Here is a 19,911-nt window from a genome sequence, read left to right as displayed (position 1 = left end):
ATTCGTGATTTCTTAAAAAGTCTTAGTGGCTAGCTGGTTGAAATGAGATGGTTTGATTTAAAAGAATCGCTTAGAAGTCTTACCGCTATGCGATACCTGCCCAATGCTATGAATATCAAAGCGGAAATTGCGTCTGACACGGGTAAACGGCGGGAGTAAATGGTAGCCCGTCGCTTCATTCAGTACCCAAAAGTAGCCCTTGGTTGCAAAAAGGTTGGTGACCCCTGCTCTAAACGATAGTAGATGCGGCCAAAGCCTGCGAGGCCGGCGGCAAGTTAGTTTAGGCCAGTGGTTCTTAACCTCTTTTCCTCCAGCGCCCCCTTTCAAAAATTATCGTGCTCCAGCGCCCCTCAACCTCATATTGTAAGGAATGTAATAAAGACAATGAGTAAGAGGGGCAGCACTTCGTCAATCCCACTAAAAACGATTGCCTTGCGCACCCATAGCGTGATGAACCAAATTTCTGAGGGCTTCGCCCCCAAGAACCCCGTACCTTAATTTCGATGGTCAGCAAAGTTTGTGTGGCCTGGTTGCCCTAGGTACCAAAATTTTCTATAATGCATGAATGAATAAGTGGTAATTACATATATAAGTCGCTATAAACTTTTTATCCTCTCAGCCTACGTAATCAGATTTACCAGTAGCGCTGAGTGAGCTGTTGTATGGGAAAATATAGGGCACATAATTAATAATGAAACATATTCGGACGTGCCCGTAGGTACAATTAATTCGTTACCAGGGCCGTAACAGCACTTCGTCAGCCCCCCCCCCAAAAAAAACGTTGGTCTTCGGTCCCCCATCAGGTGATAAACCAACCTTGATGGGGGCTTCGCCCCCATACCCCCGTTCGGCTATCCGCTATTTGCTGATACTATTCATCTACGTTGGGTGTCTATTTACTAAGTTAGCTATTCTCTCGCAGATGCGCGAAGCGCAAAAAATTTCAATTATTAATGATTGAATTGGTCAATATGATCGGGAATTGAATGTATATTGATTTCAAATTTTATCCTCTCTCTGCTCACGTAAACAGATTTACCGGTAGAGCTGAGTGATGTGTGATTGAAAAGGTAGGACCACTCAATATTAATTACACATCTTCGGGCGTATACCTGTTGGCAGGAACGAAGCGGCACTTCGTCAAGCCCCCCGAAAAAACTTGGGTCTTGGGCACCCATAGGGTGATAAACCGACCACCCCTCATCACGTTGTTCGCTTTTGCCACGAAATCAGCTGTATTGTTTATCGAGCCAGTGCGAAGCACGAAAACCTTCGATAATTCATGATAAAATCGGTCATAAGATCGGGAATTGCATATTTATTGCTATCAATTTATTGTCCTCTCTGATCACGTTACCAGATTTACCGATAGAGCTGAGCGAGGTGCAATGTTCCCTCGAAGCTGCGCACGTGCGCAGTGCTGACACGGTCTCTGCGCACAGAAAATCTACGTTGCGCACAACAAATCCGAAGTTATGACGTTCTTTTAGTCGTTACGCACTGTTGTCTAAGGGTCTGCGCAGTGAGTTGTTGAGTGTGCGCAGACTCATCAAAACGTGTATAGAGCAAACATTGTGAGGTGTCTCGGAAACTGCAGGGCCCGTCAGTAAACATATTCGGGCGGGGAACCCGTTGGTATGACTTCGTTGCATGATGTTATTTCGTGACCTCCTGTCTTCTATATCAAAAAATATAGAATCGCCCAACTGGGATATCGCCCAACTGGGATATCGCCCAACTAAGATATCGCCCAACAGGAATATCTAGCTTTAGATATCCCTGCCGCCCATCGTTCTAAACTAAAAGACGCACACGATTTCAGATTGGTATTTCTTCACTGGCTTGTATTTTTCTCTCCCAGGTGGAATTCGTCTTCTGGGTTTCAGATTGCCAAGACAGGAACATTCCGTACCAGTCATATACGCGCTCATCGACAATTAAACCTATATGTCTTTTGTAGGCTATATATAACGTAGTTTCGGTGTTAATTTGCTCTGAATACTCATTAAGGATATGTCCTACCACCACACCATCTACTGCGAAGCCATTTTTCTCCAGCGCCCCCCTACCGCCCCCCTGAGCCCAGCGCCCCCCATATTGCCCCCTAAGCGTTTCCGCCCCCTTCAAAATCGCCAGCGCCCCTTGGGGGGCGCTGGCGGCAAGGTTAAGAACCACTGGTTTAGGCCAACAAACCGACGTCTTGCGCACGATGCCTATTACAGATGCGATTGCGCCTAGGCTAACGGTTATGTCATGCGCAACAGGTCTGTTGGAGATGCGACTGATTACGCAAGTTATTATATCTTGCGCATATAGCCTCTTGTATTGTATTGTATAAATTGCATATGCGATTGTTCGGGCATGTCGTTGACGCGAGGAATTGGCGAGAATTGCCGTGCGCGAGTGTCTATTAGTGACCTAATTTCGCTCGCGTACAAACGGCAAACCAACTCAGCAGGAGATCGCGTGCCTTTTGCACACGACTCTCGTTAATTGGCATACTAATTGGCTCGCGTTACACTCTGGAATACGAATTACGAAATTTATGCGCGATTGGAAACAAACTTGAAGAAAGGTGTGATTTCAAGTTTTTTATCGAGGGAGATTTTTTTCAAGGCTTGTTGTACCCATGTATAATACGCACCCCCCTATTTTATGGCAAAAAATCTTGAAAATTTTGCATATTATACATGAAAAATTACGGTAATCATTGCGACGATGTAACACATTTTAAAATGCGTTGCTATTAACATCAAAATGAAAGCAATAACGGTCAAGTATGAGTCGCATTAAATGCACAAAAAACTACAAGTTACCGGACCAAAACATCTCAGTAATTTTTCCCACATACTTGCATAAAGACTTCAGGATGGAAATGTTCAGCCAAGCACCAGCCGTCGAGATTTCTCTTCGAAGTCAAAACTCCGCCTTCGTTTTCGGCCATCGCATCTAAATCTGTTAAATTTGGATAACGTTGAAATATTTGTTTAGCTTGCTGAAAAATCCCTTTTGTCGGTACAATATGTATCACCTTCGCCGATATAGTTCTGCGCAGCAAGGGTGTACGGATCATCCCACGGATTTTCTGTAATTCGAGAGAATATGGGAAGAATTAGACATGCAAGCTCAACAAAACTATTTATGGAAACTTTTTATGTACTTTATATCATAGCTATAGTTGAACGAGAAAGTTTTGTGGATATTACTTCTTGCATTTGGAATTTTTCAACTTTCAGGATGTATTCCTATGAATCATGGCGTCTACATATATTGGTTTGTGTCTCCGAATCGGAGATGGGAGCATGGCGATTTAGCAAAACCCACGCCAGACCAGAGTCATAAATTTGAGCCTGAACCGTCAGTTAAAATTCCGCCCTGATATGGATCCCCAAAATACCGTATCAGAGACAAGTTCTGCAACACACAATAAGATTTTCATTTGAGCTATTACATAAATTTAAGAAATGCAGGCCTGATGTGAGCATAGCAATTATTTCATAATTTAAGCCTAAACCCCACACAGCCCTAGCCGATAAATAGCTGCCAGACTTTCTTCCTACATAAGTGGTACACGTAAGTGGTGAGTAGCTCAGTACTTTGACTTTTTCAGGCTAGTCATGTAGGTTTTGCCTACTGGCAATATATACTCTGCGGTTATACTTTTAGACGACTTCCACATCTACATGAACAGTTTTTAGGCATACATAATGGATATGTAGTAATTACCTTGGCCAGTGCTCTTCGGCCGTACAATCATTCCATTTTCATCAACTGTAGAAATTTCCATTGTTTCAAAGGTAAACTGCTTGAAAGTCCTGTCGATTTCCGAATATGGAATCATGTCCTCGGAATCTGAAAATTTGAATGCAATGTATTCCCGCAAAGTAAAACTATCATATTCAATACTTAAATGATAGTAATGAATTATGTGGTGCTACGGAATTGAATAGTATATTCATATTGAAATGAACCGGAATACTTTCGGCTGACAATCGTCAGGGGTGATCGTTAGCAACTAGTAGAGAATTGGAAAGAACATTGTATAGCAACAATCGTATCACAAAATATGACGTCACCAGCATGGAATGAAATCTCAAATAAGAGAACGTTCAATGTACTATTGTAAGATGGTACACGAACTCCTTCTGTAGACAAAGCTTGGGCTGATGTATTCTGATAAAGGTCGACTCCAGGGCACACAGATGGGAGTGTGAGCGGCCCCTTCCGATGACGTGAAATCTTTTGTCTCGATAGTTTTTCGCACAAGCGGGATTATCCAACAGATGTTTGACCATGGCAGAGTTTATGGCCTTTGATCGCTCAGCATCTGCTTGAGCGGATGACTCAAGGGTGAGCTTTTCACCGAGCGTGATGCGTACGGAATTATGTAATGAGGTCGAGCACCACTAATAATCTAGTGATCGGCGAGTTAAATCTCAAAGTAGGAAATTTTCAACAAATCTTAATCAAAAATATGGAAAACTGGGATCAATTTCAATTCGAAATATGAGACATAATTCATGATCGTAACAAACAAGGCAAAAAATGTATGTCTGTGTATGTCTGCGTGTTCATAAGGGTTGTTCAAAAGCAACCCTTTTCTTCAAATTTTACTGGCTTTTCGATATAATTGTTAGGTTGGGTAAAAAAAAAACTTTACACCAAATTTTGTTCCATTCCAACCTGTAGAAGAGAAGCTATCAGACATAGGCCTCCACATTTTAAATTTATGAAAAATAATTTCACATTTTGCATCGTTTTGTTTGACAACTTGATGATTTTATGGGGTTGCCAATGAAATTTTTAAAAAGTTCATTTTTTTTAAATAAATCAACAGGTTGGAATTGAACCAGATTTGGTGTACGGTACTAAGATTTGTTTAGCAATCTTACAATTTTATCGAATACACAGTCATATTATAATAAAAAGGTTATTTTTGAACGACCCTCTTGTTTATGAATGAATTTTTGAGCGGCATATGTGTGACCGTGATCTTATGCATACTGACGTAGCTATATAATCAGCAAGAAGAAAACATGTTGCCACATTTTTTCCATTAGGACAAGCCAAAGATGCTTGTACGCAGAAATGGTACCTCTAGATAGAGTTGTGAATGTCCTAAGCAATTCTTGAAGTCGCCCGGCCCTGTCCTTCGAAATTTTCGTGTTTTTTTCTTTGTAGTTCCTGAGCCTGAATGACAATATTCAAGGTAGTGAGTTACGGGCGTATCTACATTTCAGATTCATTCGAACCAGCGGCATATCGTGTGATAACTCTTCATTATGTTAACCAAATTGTATTACTGGAGCGCTTGAAGGTATTAATGTTTCAGCTATTTGACAAATATTTTCAGTGTGAATAACAAATTCATCTCGATTTCACCCAAATTTCATTACTGTTACCCCAGCCTGCGTCTCATTGGAATAGTATGTATATCTTGGATAGAATATGGCTTGGTTTGCACACACTACATACACATTTATTGACTATATCATGTATGTGTGTCCAGTCAAAGGACTCAGTTGAAATGCTATTAGGCTGAGATTTCAGTGTGGCGTTTGCATCAAAATGTTATCAAACTTCTAGCATTTAACATAATAACGAAGAATATAGACGTACAGAGCGGAATTAGGGAATATTCCACACAGCAAAACAAACCCAGTTAACGGAAGCTTTTGTAATGCACATGTTATCATCCTTGAACATATCTTTCATCATACTATGTACGATAAAGATTATTCAAATGTATTTAGAATGCCAGATCTTCTTTAGAATGACAGCTATTGGATATGATGATATCATACCAACCTTGTGCAAGGTAGCTTGTGCAGTAGAGATTCCTCAGAGTTTTTAGGATCGAAACCAAAGAATTTCTCGAGATGGTGCGTTCGCACTGACACGCTGTCGCCATATTGTATCAGATTTGGTTCCAACGACTTCTTGTTTTTGTCTTGAATTTCTTCGGTGTAGCTTTGATTGAGAGACGGAAAGTCTTCGGAAAGTACCTGAAACATTACAAGGACTGGGCTGTAATGATTTTCAAGTGGCCAGGTTGATATCATTTAAAGTTGTAGGTTTATCATCAGTGAGACCAATAGAGGAACATGGCAGAACATTTGACACCAGTTGTGACATGAACAATTACATCTGCAGATAACAAACTGTCCCACGAAAAAGACCATGAAAGTGCGATTTTAGTTCAGAAACATGAAAATACTGTCAGTTACGATATATGAAGTGGATTGAAAATGACCCGTTTGCTTCAATTCAATTCAATTTACAGCCAAGAATTTCATTATTCCAATACACCGCAAGACTGCAGTACAATGAAAGATAGGAAGGTGTCGAAACAACTTGGAGTAGTCTTCAAAATCAGACACGCACCTGACCCAAGCAATTTACAAAAGGAAGCATGCACGCTGAATGAAAAGTTAAAGAAGATAATATAAAAAGAAAGTGACCAAAAAAAGGTGCGGAAGGCAAGATCGATATGTCAGGTCGTAGTCTGGTAAACTGGAGGGCTAACTAGTATTGATTCAGTAATCATACCTCGTAAACCTCAAAACCACAGCTATATAACTACACTCATGACCAAAGTTTCTTAATCAAAACAACCGCACCCTTATAGGCACGAGTGATCGGTCTGTTATAGCTCATCACAAAGCAGATAGCTGTGTAGTGTACTATGCCTTTTTCTATCAGTATAAAATAGCAAGGTACTGTTAAAAAACATAACACTCAGCCTACATTCCTGTCTTCCTCGCTAAGAGCCAAGCCTTCAAGTGCGTCAGAAATGCAGTCGGCCAGCGCGAGATGGATTCCGTCGTTTCGTTGCTCGCGAGGTACTTCGCTAGGCGGCATCAGCGCTTCTTCAGATGCTTTGAGCTGTAAAAAGTAACATTGCAGTTAGCAACGTCATACGGAAAAATAGCGCCAAAATGCGATGCGATTATTCGTATTTCCTCTATCAGTAGCCGACTGGTGTCTGTGAAATAGTGTGGCATTCAATATTACCCAAACAGAGTTGTAAAAAAGTAAGTGGAAGCTGACTTAAACTTGAAAATTACCAGTGAAAACAATGACTTGGACTTGGCTCGGTGGTGAATTGAAAATGATTCGACTTGACTCGAGTCAAAACTACAAAAGCAGAAGTGACTTGTGACTCGGGGCCTTGTTTTGCGACTTGATTTCAACCTTGCTAATTCCTTTATGCAAAAGCTAAGATAATTGGTATGTAGGTTGCACATCTCAGCATTTTCAGCACACTGAGTGATTATGATCAAGTTACTGCTTGCAATTCTGCTATAGGAAACATCTTTAATTATAAATTTCAATGAAATTCATATTATTCCTCACTTGTTCCAGCATGCAATGCATGACCAGCGTCACAGACACCGATTCCTGCGGTACCAAGTCCATGAGATCGTTGTAATATCGCATGTCCACATCCTTGAAACCGGCATCCGATAGTATCGGAGGAACTAAATCGTCAGGAGATGGCTCAGCAGCAGGTTTGCCTTTGTCACGTTTACCTGATGAACAAAAAATTCGATATTGAAACATAACTAATGCCTATGCCTCATGAATACAAACTGTGGTGAACAAAGTTGATAGGTAGGAGACAGCCTTAAATTTCTACTCAATTCCAAGTAAAAGTAGCGATTTCTATAACTTGACAAAACTATGTCAAGTGAAAGTATATACTTAAGGTCTTAATAGTAGGCATACTCTATTAAGCAGTTTAAAAAGTACATTTGGTAGAAGGGGTCCCTATATTATGGCAGCAAATTTAGGGTGGGGACTTTCAGATTCATTTCAAGTTAGAATAGTATCAAAAGGGAGCTAACCACATTGGTATAAAGGAAATAATATAAATATAGGCAACTGGTTTATGGCGCGGCAATAGCAAAACTTCTGTGGTTCATCATGATTGAAGACAGCCGGATAACAAAAAGCAGAGCCTACGTAAGTCTTGTAGTTAAAGTATGAAAACAATCAATGAAGTCACCGCATATTTTCACAATACCAACTCACATCTGTGCCACCACAAAGTGAATCTTATACCTAATTACACCATTGGACGGATCAAAACGCGTTCGCCAATTCTTACCTGCGACAGACTGCACTGAATGAGGCTCGGTCGAACTGCTTTGCGTTCGTTCGAACGGATCGAACTCGCTAAACTTCGGCACGTGAATGAGATGCATGTTGTGTATGTAGTTCAAATATTGCCGCCTCCAATCCAGAGAGTCGTAAATGAGACAAGCCAGATCCTCGAACATAGCCGTTCCGAATCCAACCTGAGCAGGAAAACGGATAAAATAAATCATAACATCAATTATGAGCTGAGATAGGAAGCAGTGTGCCAAGTCTCGAGCATGATAATGTTCCGGTATCATTTACTCGTCAAAATGTGGATCGGAATCCATTAACCAAGTTCCAAAAGCAAGAAATTCTGGATGTCAGAATTTAGTCCAAGTCTCACAAATATGGTAGTGTTTTTGCCAATTCTCTACTAATTGTTCATGATTACACCATATGAATGCCGAAAATATTCTGGTTTATTTAAATATGAATATATTATTCAAACATGGAAAGTAATAATAAGTTCACGTTTCTTAGATAATGGTAACTTTCTTCGAACGAAATTGTTGACTTAATACTTGGAATCATATATCATTTATTTTTTGTAGCTTTTTTTGTCCTCATAAAACAGGTTTCAGGGTATGAGCCAATATCAGAGATCTGTCTTTATTTCATTTGATTTATTCAATATACTGAATTGCACACCTACAGCTAGAACTAGAACTACTCGCTTTTTGACATCTGCAACTAGAGCTAGGACTAGAACTACTGAAAAAACGTAGTTAGTTGACCGTCAACAACCTAGATAAGTAGTTTGTACAAATTCTAATCTGAGGTCTGAATTATCAGTGTCCATCTGCCAGTGACATCGTCACAGACAACGATCTACATTTGACTTACCAAATTGTCTGCATCCGTCCAATCAGTTGGGTGGATTGTCTCCGCCACCTTATACTCCAACCTCGCGACGTCTTGCAGAGTTGACGTTGGCGCAGCCCTCTGCAGCACCACAGGCAGCAGCCTCCAAAACATGGCAATTTCCTTTTCTTGCGCCTCGCGCTTTGCCTTTTCCACAGCTGCGGCTTCTTCTGTAACAAAAGGACAACTGAATGAGATCTCTCAAAAACGAGAAGCTTCAAAAGCCGCTGGCATATATGACAGGAGATATGTTCAAATCCACAAAAATTGTATATTGTGTTGATGTATCAGAGGATAAGCGTTCAGTAGGGCTGTTCAAAATTAACTTTTACATTTTTGTCCCGGATTTCAGCTCTTCACTGATTAAATTGTCAGGTTACCTTAAAAAACGTTGCACACGAAATTAGGTTCAATTCTAGCATGAATAAGACTCCACATATCCAATTAAAAATTTTAATTTATAGGGGAAAATAATTTAAAAAATTTGAGTTCTTCGGTAATAATTCTCAGATTATCCACCAATCAAGGATAATCCGGGGATTATCATCGAAAAACTCATATAACCCCGCTTCTACTGGTCAGAATTGAGTCAAATTTGTTTTGCATCGTCATTGAACACAGCTCAATAATTTCATGCCGTTGGCAGAAAAATTTTAATTTTTTAATTTTTCCCAACAAATTAAAATGTTTCAATGGATCTGCGGAGTCTTATACTTGCTGGAATTGAACCAAATTTGGTGTGCAGAGTTTTTTAGGGTAACCTGATAATTCAATCAGCGAATGGCTGGAATTCGGAAAAAAAGTTACTTTTGAACAGCCCTGGCGCTCAGTTACGATAACTGCGAGCCGGCATGTGGTGGGCAGTAACGAAATATTTCTACTTTTTCGGAGTGTTTAAGCACATTTTGGACTAATTCCTCCAGTGGTTATGTTTTGTGCCTAGTTGTAGGCCTACTTATTCTTGAACATATACAAATGCTTTCTGGTGTGAGCGTTTATCAAGATAAGGCAAAATCAGCAATTTTCGGCTCGTTCGGTGAAATTGCACGGGCACTAGAGGGTGAATGAACCAAAAATTATTATTTATTTATTTTATATTTATTTTATATTCGGCAGTTTGGCACCACATATCAAGACCACTTTTTGAAATTAGAAAAAAAAACTTCACTCCGCTCTAATCAGAATGAACTCTGCTTTGATATGAACTCAACTTTATCTTGCTGTAGTATTTTCAAATCAGGAATTTAATTTGATTTCATGGCGAATTCAGTAATTCGATTTCTGATCTAATTCGGAAAAAAACTGCAGCTATCATTCTAATTTTAATTTGAAAAGCTGCAAATTCTCTAGTTGTCCTACTGTTGCCTTACCGTCTTTAGCGGCGTCACCAGTGTTAATTGGATTGAGTCGAGCTCTCACGGATTCAACGGTAGCGTACGATTCCGAATGAACTTTGATGACGGAAGAAACATTTACTCCTAGTTCGGTCAAGATGGGCAGTATCGGGGCCTGCCGAAATCCACTAATGAAGACGTAATGCTGCGGTCCGTCGTCTGGCTCGTCATCTGAATTTGAAAACAATGAATTAAGTTACATATAATTAGGGCTGTAATGACTCGAACCATTTTTTGTTGACTTGACCTGACTTCCAGTCATTTTTTTAAATGGAACATGACTCGACTTGTACTCGAGTCAATACGCATGACTCGACAAAATCATATGAATGGAGACATCCTATATTATTTGATTCAAAGTCTCTTGCAAAATAGGCACAGAAACCCTATTTATCTGTCTGAATAAACATGTTAAGAGTGAGAAAAATCAGTATATTAGGAATCCGAGGTACGTTGAAACCAGGGTTATAATGACTCGAGTCACGATTTTTTGATGACTCGACTTGACTCGAGTCATTTTATCAAAATACGGAAATGACTCGACTCGACTCGAGTCAATTTGTGTATTGACTTAACTTGGACTCGAGTCATTGCGAATGACTCGAACCGAGCCATATGACTCGAGACTTATACGGCAAAGACTGGTATTTCATTGTAATTTCAAAGAATAGTCACCTAACCACCCTATTGGTATTGTGTCTATTGATACTAGTATACTTGAAAATGCGAGCAGAAACTGCTGATAGTGAAGGAAATTAGTATCTTATAATGTGAACCATTTGATATCACAAAACAGAGTTATAAAAGTGGATGTAACAGGACGTCAACTGGAAACTGAGCAGTCAAAACAATGACTTGGACTCGGACTCGAGTCATAATGCCATGACTCGGACTCGAACTTCTGCTAGATGACTTGGACTCGGACTTGACTCGGTGGTGAATTGAAAATGACTCGACTTGACTCGAGTCAAAACGATAGAACTGAGATTGACTTGTGACTCGGAGCCTTGTGACTTGGTTACAACTAGAGCCCGACCGATTATCGGCTCGCCGATAATATCGAGTCGATATCACACTTGGAAAGAAATATCGGTATCGGCCACTGGAGGTAAAAAAATATCGGCCATTTTCGTGACGTCACAACATGGTCGTAAGGAGTCAGAGAAGACGCAAAGTCTTCACTGAATGTCAGTAAATTATAAAGAGAAATGGCCAAGCTGCAATGCACACAGGCCCGTAGCCCTACGTGAAAAATATAATTTCACCGTTATGCCCCAGTGACTTCAGTGGGAATCCCCCTGCGGTGATCGAACACCAGAGACAGAGAGCAGACATCGAGTGAATAGAAAGTTGTATGCAGAAGATTTGAGAAATGAAAACTTCATTCAAGCTGGACTGACCGTCGTGATGACAGAGAAAAAGGTAGCGTGTAAACATTTACCTGTAGGTAGTGCTGTTGGTGTCTGTGTAGGAAGCTCACAAGCCAAGGCTCGGTACCAACAAAGCGAAAAATACCAGTAATGTATGGAGTCATCTGACTGAGGGGCCTCCGTGATAAGGAATATGCGGGTATAGAGTGCAAGAAAATCATGCAAAAAGAGCCAATAATTCATACGAATATTTTTGATTCCATAATGACATGGGCCAATTCTGACAGTGTGTAAAAGATTGATCAGCTGATTGTTGAAATGCTGGTCATAGTCAAGGGGATGGGTGGAGCTGACGTGAACAATTTGAGTTGTTTTGCGCATTCTTTTCAGCTGTTAATGATGTTCTGAAGGCTCCAGGTGCACTGCTAGAAGAATATCAATATTTGGTGGAACCAATGAAGAAAAGATCCCCTGCAGTCGTGGAACCAAAATGAACAAAGATTCCCAGTTCTTGCTGTGCTACCAACTACGGTACCAAGGGAAAGACTGTTCACTGTGTTTAGTACCGTATAGCCTTCATCATTTATGAATACCACACAAGTTCACTCCCTGGAGAAAACGCAGAGAAATTATGCTTCGTGAATTGTAATCTGCAACTGCTAGACTGGTGCTACTGATATATTTTTATTGCCCCCCAGATCATTCATTTCATGTTAAGTATAGCAATGGCTGTAAACATGTTCAATTAAATACTCTTGAGGTGTTGAATATGCACCTTGAGCTAGATTCCATATCTTTTGAATATCGGCTGAATATATCGGGGTTATCGGTGAAGGTACTGGATATCGGTTTTATCGGTATCGGCTCAAAAATCCAATATCGGTCGGGCTCTAGTTACAACCCTGGTTCAAACCGCCTTGAATTCAATAATGAACAGTGAACTTTATGACTTGGACTCAGACTCGAGTCTCAATAATATGGCTTGGACACGATCCGTTGTTACCTGACTCGGTGGTGAAGTGAAAATGACTCGACTTGACTCGAGTCAAAACTATAAAAGTGAATTTGACTTGTGACTCGGAACCTTGTGAGTTGGTTACAACCGTAGTTATAATGCTTTGCGAAATGTCATTTCAAGATTATTACATGAAAACATTGCATGGAGTGATATCTATATAGGCTAGTCTACTCGTTGCAATTTTTACGACTTTAGTACAATTTTTGTTACTGATGGAGCATTTAAGCTCTCGTAATATGCATATTAGGGTTGTCCATAATTTGGAAAATCTTACTAATCCTCGGTTGTAATGTCTTATTCGATAGATTATTGATAAAAAACGACACTGAGCCTGAAAGGAGCTCACAGAAAGGCCGTTAAGATTTCGTGCAAAGCGTTTGAAAGTAGCTGCCGAAGAATGGGCGTGCCACCGACCATAGAACGGCGAGAAGACTAGTAATCAAGAAACCACGGCTATTGATTGGATAATCGGCTATGCTTCAATGACCACGTCAGCAGCAGCTTGCTGATTAGGTGAACAAGGAGTCTGCTACTGGTGGCGATTCTGAAAGCGCATTGTATGTAGGTTGACAGATAATGATTTAGGATAGATTGAGGGTATGTTGAGGAACGAAATACATGATGTACAAACAACAGCTGCTTCACAAAAACGTCTAAAGCATGACTGCTTCATTGTGAAAGAAACCGCTGTAGCCTATATGCCTTGTTTTCAACGAGGGACAGCATAGGCGCTTATGCAAGTGGCGACGGATTCCTAGTTTCAGAAATAATATATCATTATTGAATACAAAGATAAAGCTTAACAATGACACTATATAGTTTGTGTGATCTCATTGGGCTCAGGTTGTAGTACATAGTTGAAGTTTTGAAAGCTCCAAGGGTCGGCTGAATCAGCGGGTTATACTTGGCACTTGTCAGATGCTTACATCAAACTGTATTCACTTGCAAGTGTTGTCAGAGTCCTTGATGATGACGCAGAAAAGAGGCGTAAAAGTAAGCACATAATATGCTGGATATGATATGTCAAATTCCTTAATAATCGCGCAGCAAAGGGGTGTTAAGGTGAACACAGACAATGCTGCATAGTGCATAGTATCCAGCATAGTTTGCATATCATATCAAGCCGGGCCTGTGCTTGCATTTAAACCTCGTTTCTGCGACATCATTGGGGACTTTGAAAACATTTACAAGTGAATTCAATTTGCTGCAAACATCTGATGAGTGCTAAGCCTAACCGTCTGATTCAGCCGATCGCTAGAGCATTCAAAACTTCAACTATGTACTGCAACCTGAGCCCAATAAGATCACCTAACTTATAGTGTCATTGTTGAGCTTCATCTTTGTATTCAATAATGATATATTATTTCTGAAACTAGGAATCCGTCGCCACTTGCATAAGCGCCTATGCTTTCTCTCGTTGAAAACAAGGCATATAGGCTACAGCGGTTTCCTTCACAATGAAGCGGTCATGCTTTAGACGTTTTTGTGAAGCAGCTGTTGTTTGTACATCATGTATTTCGTACCTCAAGATACCTTGAATCAATCCTAAATCATTATCTGTCAACCTACATACAATGCGCTTTCAGAATCACCGCCAGTAGCAGACTCCTTGTTCACCTGATCAGCAAGCTGCTGCTGACGTGGTCATTGAAGCATAGCCGATTATCCAATCAAGAGCCGTGGTTTCTTGATTACTAGTCTTCTCGCCGTTCTATGGTCGGTGGCACGCCCATTCTTCGGCAGCTACTTTCAAACGCTTTGCACGAAATCTTAACGGCCTTTATGTGAGCTTCTTTCAGGCTCAGTGTCGTTTTTTATCAATAATCTATCGAATAAGACATTACAACCGAGGATTTGTAAGATTTTCCAAATTATGGACAACCCTAATGCATATATATATATATGATAGCATACCAATATATTTGTTATCCATGTCTTCTTCTCCACGTTTTTTCAACGTGCTCCAATCTTTCTTCGGTAGTTGTGGGTCTGGAGTTTTCTTTCCCTTGCCGCCCTTTCCGGGAGATTTGCTCCTGGGACGTTTTTTACCTGACGTAAAAAGTAGGGGTCAGCGAAAGATGGTCTCACAATTTATTGACTCGCCGATAAAATTGAGTCGATACCACTATTGATTTTGCCATTGGAGGTAAAAAATACAGCCAACTTTGTTGAAGTCACAGCACGGTAATTGGGAGTTAGAGAACTAGAATCTGCGGCTGCTAGACTGTAATCATTGATATTTTTGTTATAACTTACAGGGGTCCAGATTCAGCCGTTCTAGCAGTGACTGTAAAGCTGCTCAAATGAATGCGTTGCAGCAGGTGTTCTCAAACTTTTTTAGACAGCCCCCTATGATAGTGAAAAACGTCGCTTCCCTTATCGTCACATCACAAAATGCAAAAAGAATGCTAGCAATCCCATAAGATAGTTCGATGGCATAGCAGGTTATGACTGTTAAGACAATTCTCTAATATGAAATTCGGACTATGGCCTACACAGAACAAAAACTACGAATTTGAGTTAATTCGAGCTGATCGGAAAAAAAATTCTCAGTTGATCGCTATTTCACTCAGAAAAGTGATGCAGTCTTGTCCCAAACTTCTTTCAAAATTCAAATTGCAAAGATAAGCAGTTTCTCCGAAAAAAATCTGTTCAAGTAGAAATGGAAGTAGTCTAAAAACGTAATCACTTGAGCAAGTAATGCTAGTAGGGCAAAACCGACTTGAGTAATGAGTAGTACGAAAAAGTAGAACTATTTTGTTACTGACCATCTTAAGTAAGAGATAGTTATTTCAGCGTACCAGATCCTTTGGCTCCTTTTTCGTCCTTGGATTTGCCTTCAGTTTCTCTACGTTTCAAGTCATTCGTTTTGACGTTGATCAAAGAGAACTTGATCAACTTGGCCCATAAATGCAAGGGTATCTCTTCCCCGGCGTCGAGCAAGCCCCTGATCACTTCCGTGACTTCAAAGTATTGCGGCAGGTCCTTTACCTTGCGGGTTTTCGGATTACCGATTTCATCGATCTGGAATGTTACAGAATTAGGAATGGGTGTTGTGAAAATTCAGGAATACACATTAGATTTGTTGAAAAAAAAAAAAAATTTTAAAGTCTATTGGTGTTGACAAGGCAGGTCTTCACTTCAAGTCACTCGACTGAAAGTGTAGCCCACTCAAACAAACTTCAAAACATTACCAGTGTCAATAGATCCTCTTTTCTGACGTGACTGAACAATCTTCTCTGCGGAATCTTGACGACGTTGGCGAGATGTTTAATATGGAGCTCATCGTCGGGTTGGTTTTCAACGACAAAATTGACGCATAGCTTCCAGGTATCCTGAAGTAGAAAACAAATCAAAATCCATTCTCAGTATACAGAAAGTAGATTTAACAATTATGTTGCCAGTGAAGCAATGGTAATTGAAGTATCATGCATGGAGCTTCATTTTATCCGTATATATTTAGTATTTATATATTTCTACCAGGGTGACTCAACTTGACCCGGGTCATTTTCTTGAATGCACAAAATGACTTGGTCGTTTGTATCTTGACTGGTAGTCAACTTGCGCATCAACCAATTGATATCACTTGAGAGTCAGACGGCCAAGACAGGCATTTCATTGTAGCAGAGAATAGTAAAGCTACCAGATTATTTGTATTTCATCTCTCAGTATTGGTAGGCCTACATGAAAATAGGTCTGAAACTATTACAAGTGGTTTGTGAATAACATGAACACGAAACTGAACAATTACCACAATGACTTGGACTCGGACTCAAGTCTCAACACTGTGACTCTGACTTGACCCTCTGCTCCCAAAATTGGACTCAGATTCGGTGGTGAATTGAAAATGCCCCGACTTGACGCGAGTCAAAACTATAAAAGTACGATTGACTTGTGACTCGGAACCTTGTGACTTGGTTACAACTTTACTTTCTATGAAAGAAATATTTTCGAAAGCGAATCTTGATATAATTTATGAATCATTGGTAACGCACCAGTATATGGGATTATGCATGGACTAGTAACTACATTGTTACATATGTCGATTTTTGTGTGTCCCGCTCGACTGGCGATTCTGCACTTTTATAGTTAAATAGTATATTCATATTGAAATGAACCCGAATATTTTCGGCTGACACTCGTCAGGGGTAATCGTCAGCAATATATATAGTTAGGGATTATCCTTCCTGGATACTGCGGGCTGAGTTTCAGTATCAGTGAGGTTATGGTATCATCATCATTGGTTTATTAGCAATTTTTATCAGTTCAATACACCACAAAATGCGATACAATGAAAAGACAGGAAGCTGTCGAAGCGACTTGGAGTAGTCTATGGAACCAGACATCCACCTCGGCCTAGGCGATGTAAAGAGGACGCATGCACAGTGCACACTAAATGAAAGTAAAGAAGATAGTACAGAAAAAGAAAGCGAAAAGAAATAGAGCGGCATGTCATGGAAAGCGAGATCGATAGGTAAGTCGTGGTCCGGTAATCCTGAGGATGGACTGTATATATTTAGTAGCAATGGCTTGTATTTCGACTTGAATGTGGACATGCTCGTCGACTGTCGGATGACCGGCGAGATACCGTTACACACATCAGGTACGGGATATTTGATAGAGCGATGATCTTTTCGGTCGAACGTCATATTTGGACGACGTGGACACGCGTGTGTTGTACTTGTGCGCTTTTGATTCCGAGGTAAAGAAGTCATTGAAATATTTGGGGCAACGACCGAAGTGGAACTGATACATAAACTTGGCGATTTCTAGTTTCCGCATATCTTCTATGTTTAGGACAACAAATCTCTTCAGCAGCGACCAATTGAATAGGCAGACAGGCCCCTTTAGGACCCTAGCTATGATTCGGAGTACTTTATGCTGTACTTTTTGCTGTGGCTTGAGGTCAGTGTTACAGGCAGCCCCCAACAGAGGAAGCCATAATGTAACTTCGATTGGATTAAGGATTTAAAGAGTATCAGAAGAACCCATGCTGGCATGAAGCGTCTAAGGCTGTAGAACAGGCCACACTTCGGTGATAATTTAGTGTCTCTAAGGACTGAATATGACTCTTCCGGGACATGTTCGAGTCCAGTAAAACCCCAAGGTATTGATCTGAGAAAGTTCTATATCGTTTTAGCAGCTGTTCCTTACATTAGCAATCGCTATGGAAGAGATGTGATTTAAATTTTAATGATGTAGCATAAATCCATAAGCCTTAAGTTGCTGATACCGAAACGGTCGCGGGTTACGGAGATTCTTAGAAGTGAGAACCAATGACAAAGACTTGTTATGGCGAACATAGTTTTTTTCTGAGTGCTGCATCATGAGTTATGCATGTATAACTTATAGGTTCTCACTTACATCGTCCAATGAAGCGGAAATTAGCTCTGTTTCCCATTTTACTCCGAATCCTGTTGGAGCCGAACCACTCTTTCCTCTTTTCTTGGACATCTGCGCCTTTCTCTAATTTAAAATCTAAATATGAAGAAAGTAGTTGTACGATTTATACGATAGAATTGAGACAAGCAACACGGGCAGGTGATGCGTAACTGCGTAAGTAATATCAATATCGATAATACAAATTCAGTGCTAAAACCGTATACACAGGACGCACTAACAACAAATCATTCAACCATAGCGAGTCGTTTACAGTTTCCATGGTATCTGCCGCCAAGCGGATTAGTCGTTCTAATAAAGACTGGATGTAAATATGTTCGGTTCGGTTCGGTTTATTAGCAATTTTATCAGTTCAATACACCACAAAAATTGCGATACAATGAAAAGATAGGAACGTGTCGAAAAGACTTGGAGAAGTCTTTGAAATCCGACACCAACCTTGTAGTGCGGAGCATGGACCGGAGCCGAATTGGATATCCGGCCGGATTTTTACAATTTTGACCAGATCGGATCGGAGCCGGATCAGTACTTTTTCTGTTACGGCCGGAGCCGGATCACTACTTTTTTGATCCGGCCAGAATCTTTACGGATAAGCATAACTTTTATAACTATATAACTACCAACCAACCACACGTAACTAACCACCAAGCCAGTGTGAACATAAACGAGGCATATTTATCAATTCACGGAACCTCCGTACCGAATAGGGCCGGATTTCTGACCGGACTTTTTCATTTTTGGCCGGATCTGGATTGGATCCGGATCAGTACTTTTGCTGATGCGGCCGGAGCCGGATCGGAGCCAGACCAGAGAATTGAATAACCGGATCGGAGCCGGACCAGAGAATTTGTCGATCCGCTCCGCACTACTACCTTGGTCCAGGTCAGCTTTCATATAGCTCAGTGCTCCCAAGTTGGGAGTCCAAACCCAACGTTGGCGATATGGCCCCCCAGTGGGCGAATTTGAGAAACAAGGGGGCGAAAATACCAAAGTGGCGATAGCAGGTGAAAATTTTATATCGTCCATAGTGATATATATTTAGTTAACACGCCCAAAAATGCACGTGGAGAGTGCTTATTCTGCGTATGACTCGAAAAGAAGGTCAACTCAACGGAAAACTGACGAAGAATCCGGTTTCCCGGGCACCACCTCGGAAAAATGACCATTTTTTTCATTCAATTCACCAGCTATCAGAGTTAGGTGAAACAAATTCCCGTTTTTAAACTATGCGCAAAAATAGTGTGTTTTTAAACCCTTCACCACCACCGATATATGGGTGTGAATATACACCCGTGGTACACGAAACCTGAACCTACCTCAGCCTTATACCCCGAGATAAATCGAGTACAACATTTTAATCCAAATTATGCAGACAAATAGGAACATATGAAATGTATGCACGTAGGCACGTAGGATTTATAACGGCGATATAATTCTGAGTTAGGTTCTGTTTTCGTGTACCACCCTTTTCGGCTTTTTGTTTCGACACCTTCCCATCTTTTCATTGTATCGCAGTCTTGTGATGTTTTGAAACGATGAAAATATTAGTAAACCTAATTGACTGATTGAAACACACTATTTTCGCTTGGAGTGCAGGTTCTCTTTTTCGGATGCGTAAATATGAGGGCGAAAATTTGTGCCAAAGCTTGATAAGGGGCGATGATTCGAAAAACATTGGAAGTCACTGGCCTAGGCGATGTAAAGAGGAAGCATGCACATTACACAC

At 40.5% G+C, this 19,911-nt stretch overlaps 1 protein-coding gene across 2 annotated transcripts in view; it reads right to left on the bottom strand.

Annotated features, from left to right (window-relative positions):
* LOC145447283 (sperm-associated antigen 17-like) overlaps positions 1–18,269 on the bottom strand; it is a 58,012-nt gene extending 39,743 nt beyond the window's left edge. For both annotated transcript variants that reach the window (XM_080325707.1, XM_080325708.1), the window contains exons 1-14: positions 18,150–18,269; positions 15,980–16,120; positions 15,587–15,809; positions 14,700–14,834; positions 10,374–10,568; positions 8,986–9,173; positions 8,111–8,300; positions 7,357–7,532; positions 6,748–6,885; positions 5,809–6,005; positions 5,096–5,190; positions 3,727–3,852; positions 3,032–3,085; positions 2,852–2,955 (exon numbers count right to left, since the gene is read on the bottom strand). In XM_080325707.1, coding sequence (XP_080181833.1) covers positions 2,852–2,955; positions 3,032–3,085; positions 3,727–3,852; positions 5,096–5,190; positions 5,809–6,005; positions 6,748–6,885; positions 7,357–7,532; positions 8,111–8,300; positions 8,986–9,173; positions 10,374–10,568; positions 14,700–14,834; positions 15,587–15,809; positions 15,980–16,120; positions 18,150–18,239 — 2,052 coding nt within the window. In that variant the 5' untranslated portion in view covers positions 18,240–18,269. The remainder of the gene's footprint in view (positions 1–2,851; positions 2,956–3,031; positions 3,086–3,726; positions 3,853–5,095; positions 5,191–5,808; positions 6,006–6,747; positions 6,886–7,356; positions 7,533–8,110; positions 8,301–8,985; positions 9,174–10,373; positions 10,569–14,699; positions 14,835–15,586; positions 15,810–15,979; positions 16,121–18,149) is intronic.
* Positions 18,270–19,911: the final 1,642 nt, after the last annotated feature.

The sequence above is a fragment of the Botryllus schlosseri genome, chromosome 9, assembly GCF_051294905.1.
Source record: "Botryllus schlosseri isolate E-star chromosome 9, Bs_hap1, whole genome shotgun sequence".
NCBI lineage: Eukaryota > Metazoa > Chordata > Ascidiacea > Stolidobranchia > Styelidae > Botryllus > Botryllus schlosseri.
Note: the sequence above shows the minus strand (reverse complement) of the source record. Positions and strands in the feature narration are given on the sequence as shown.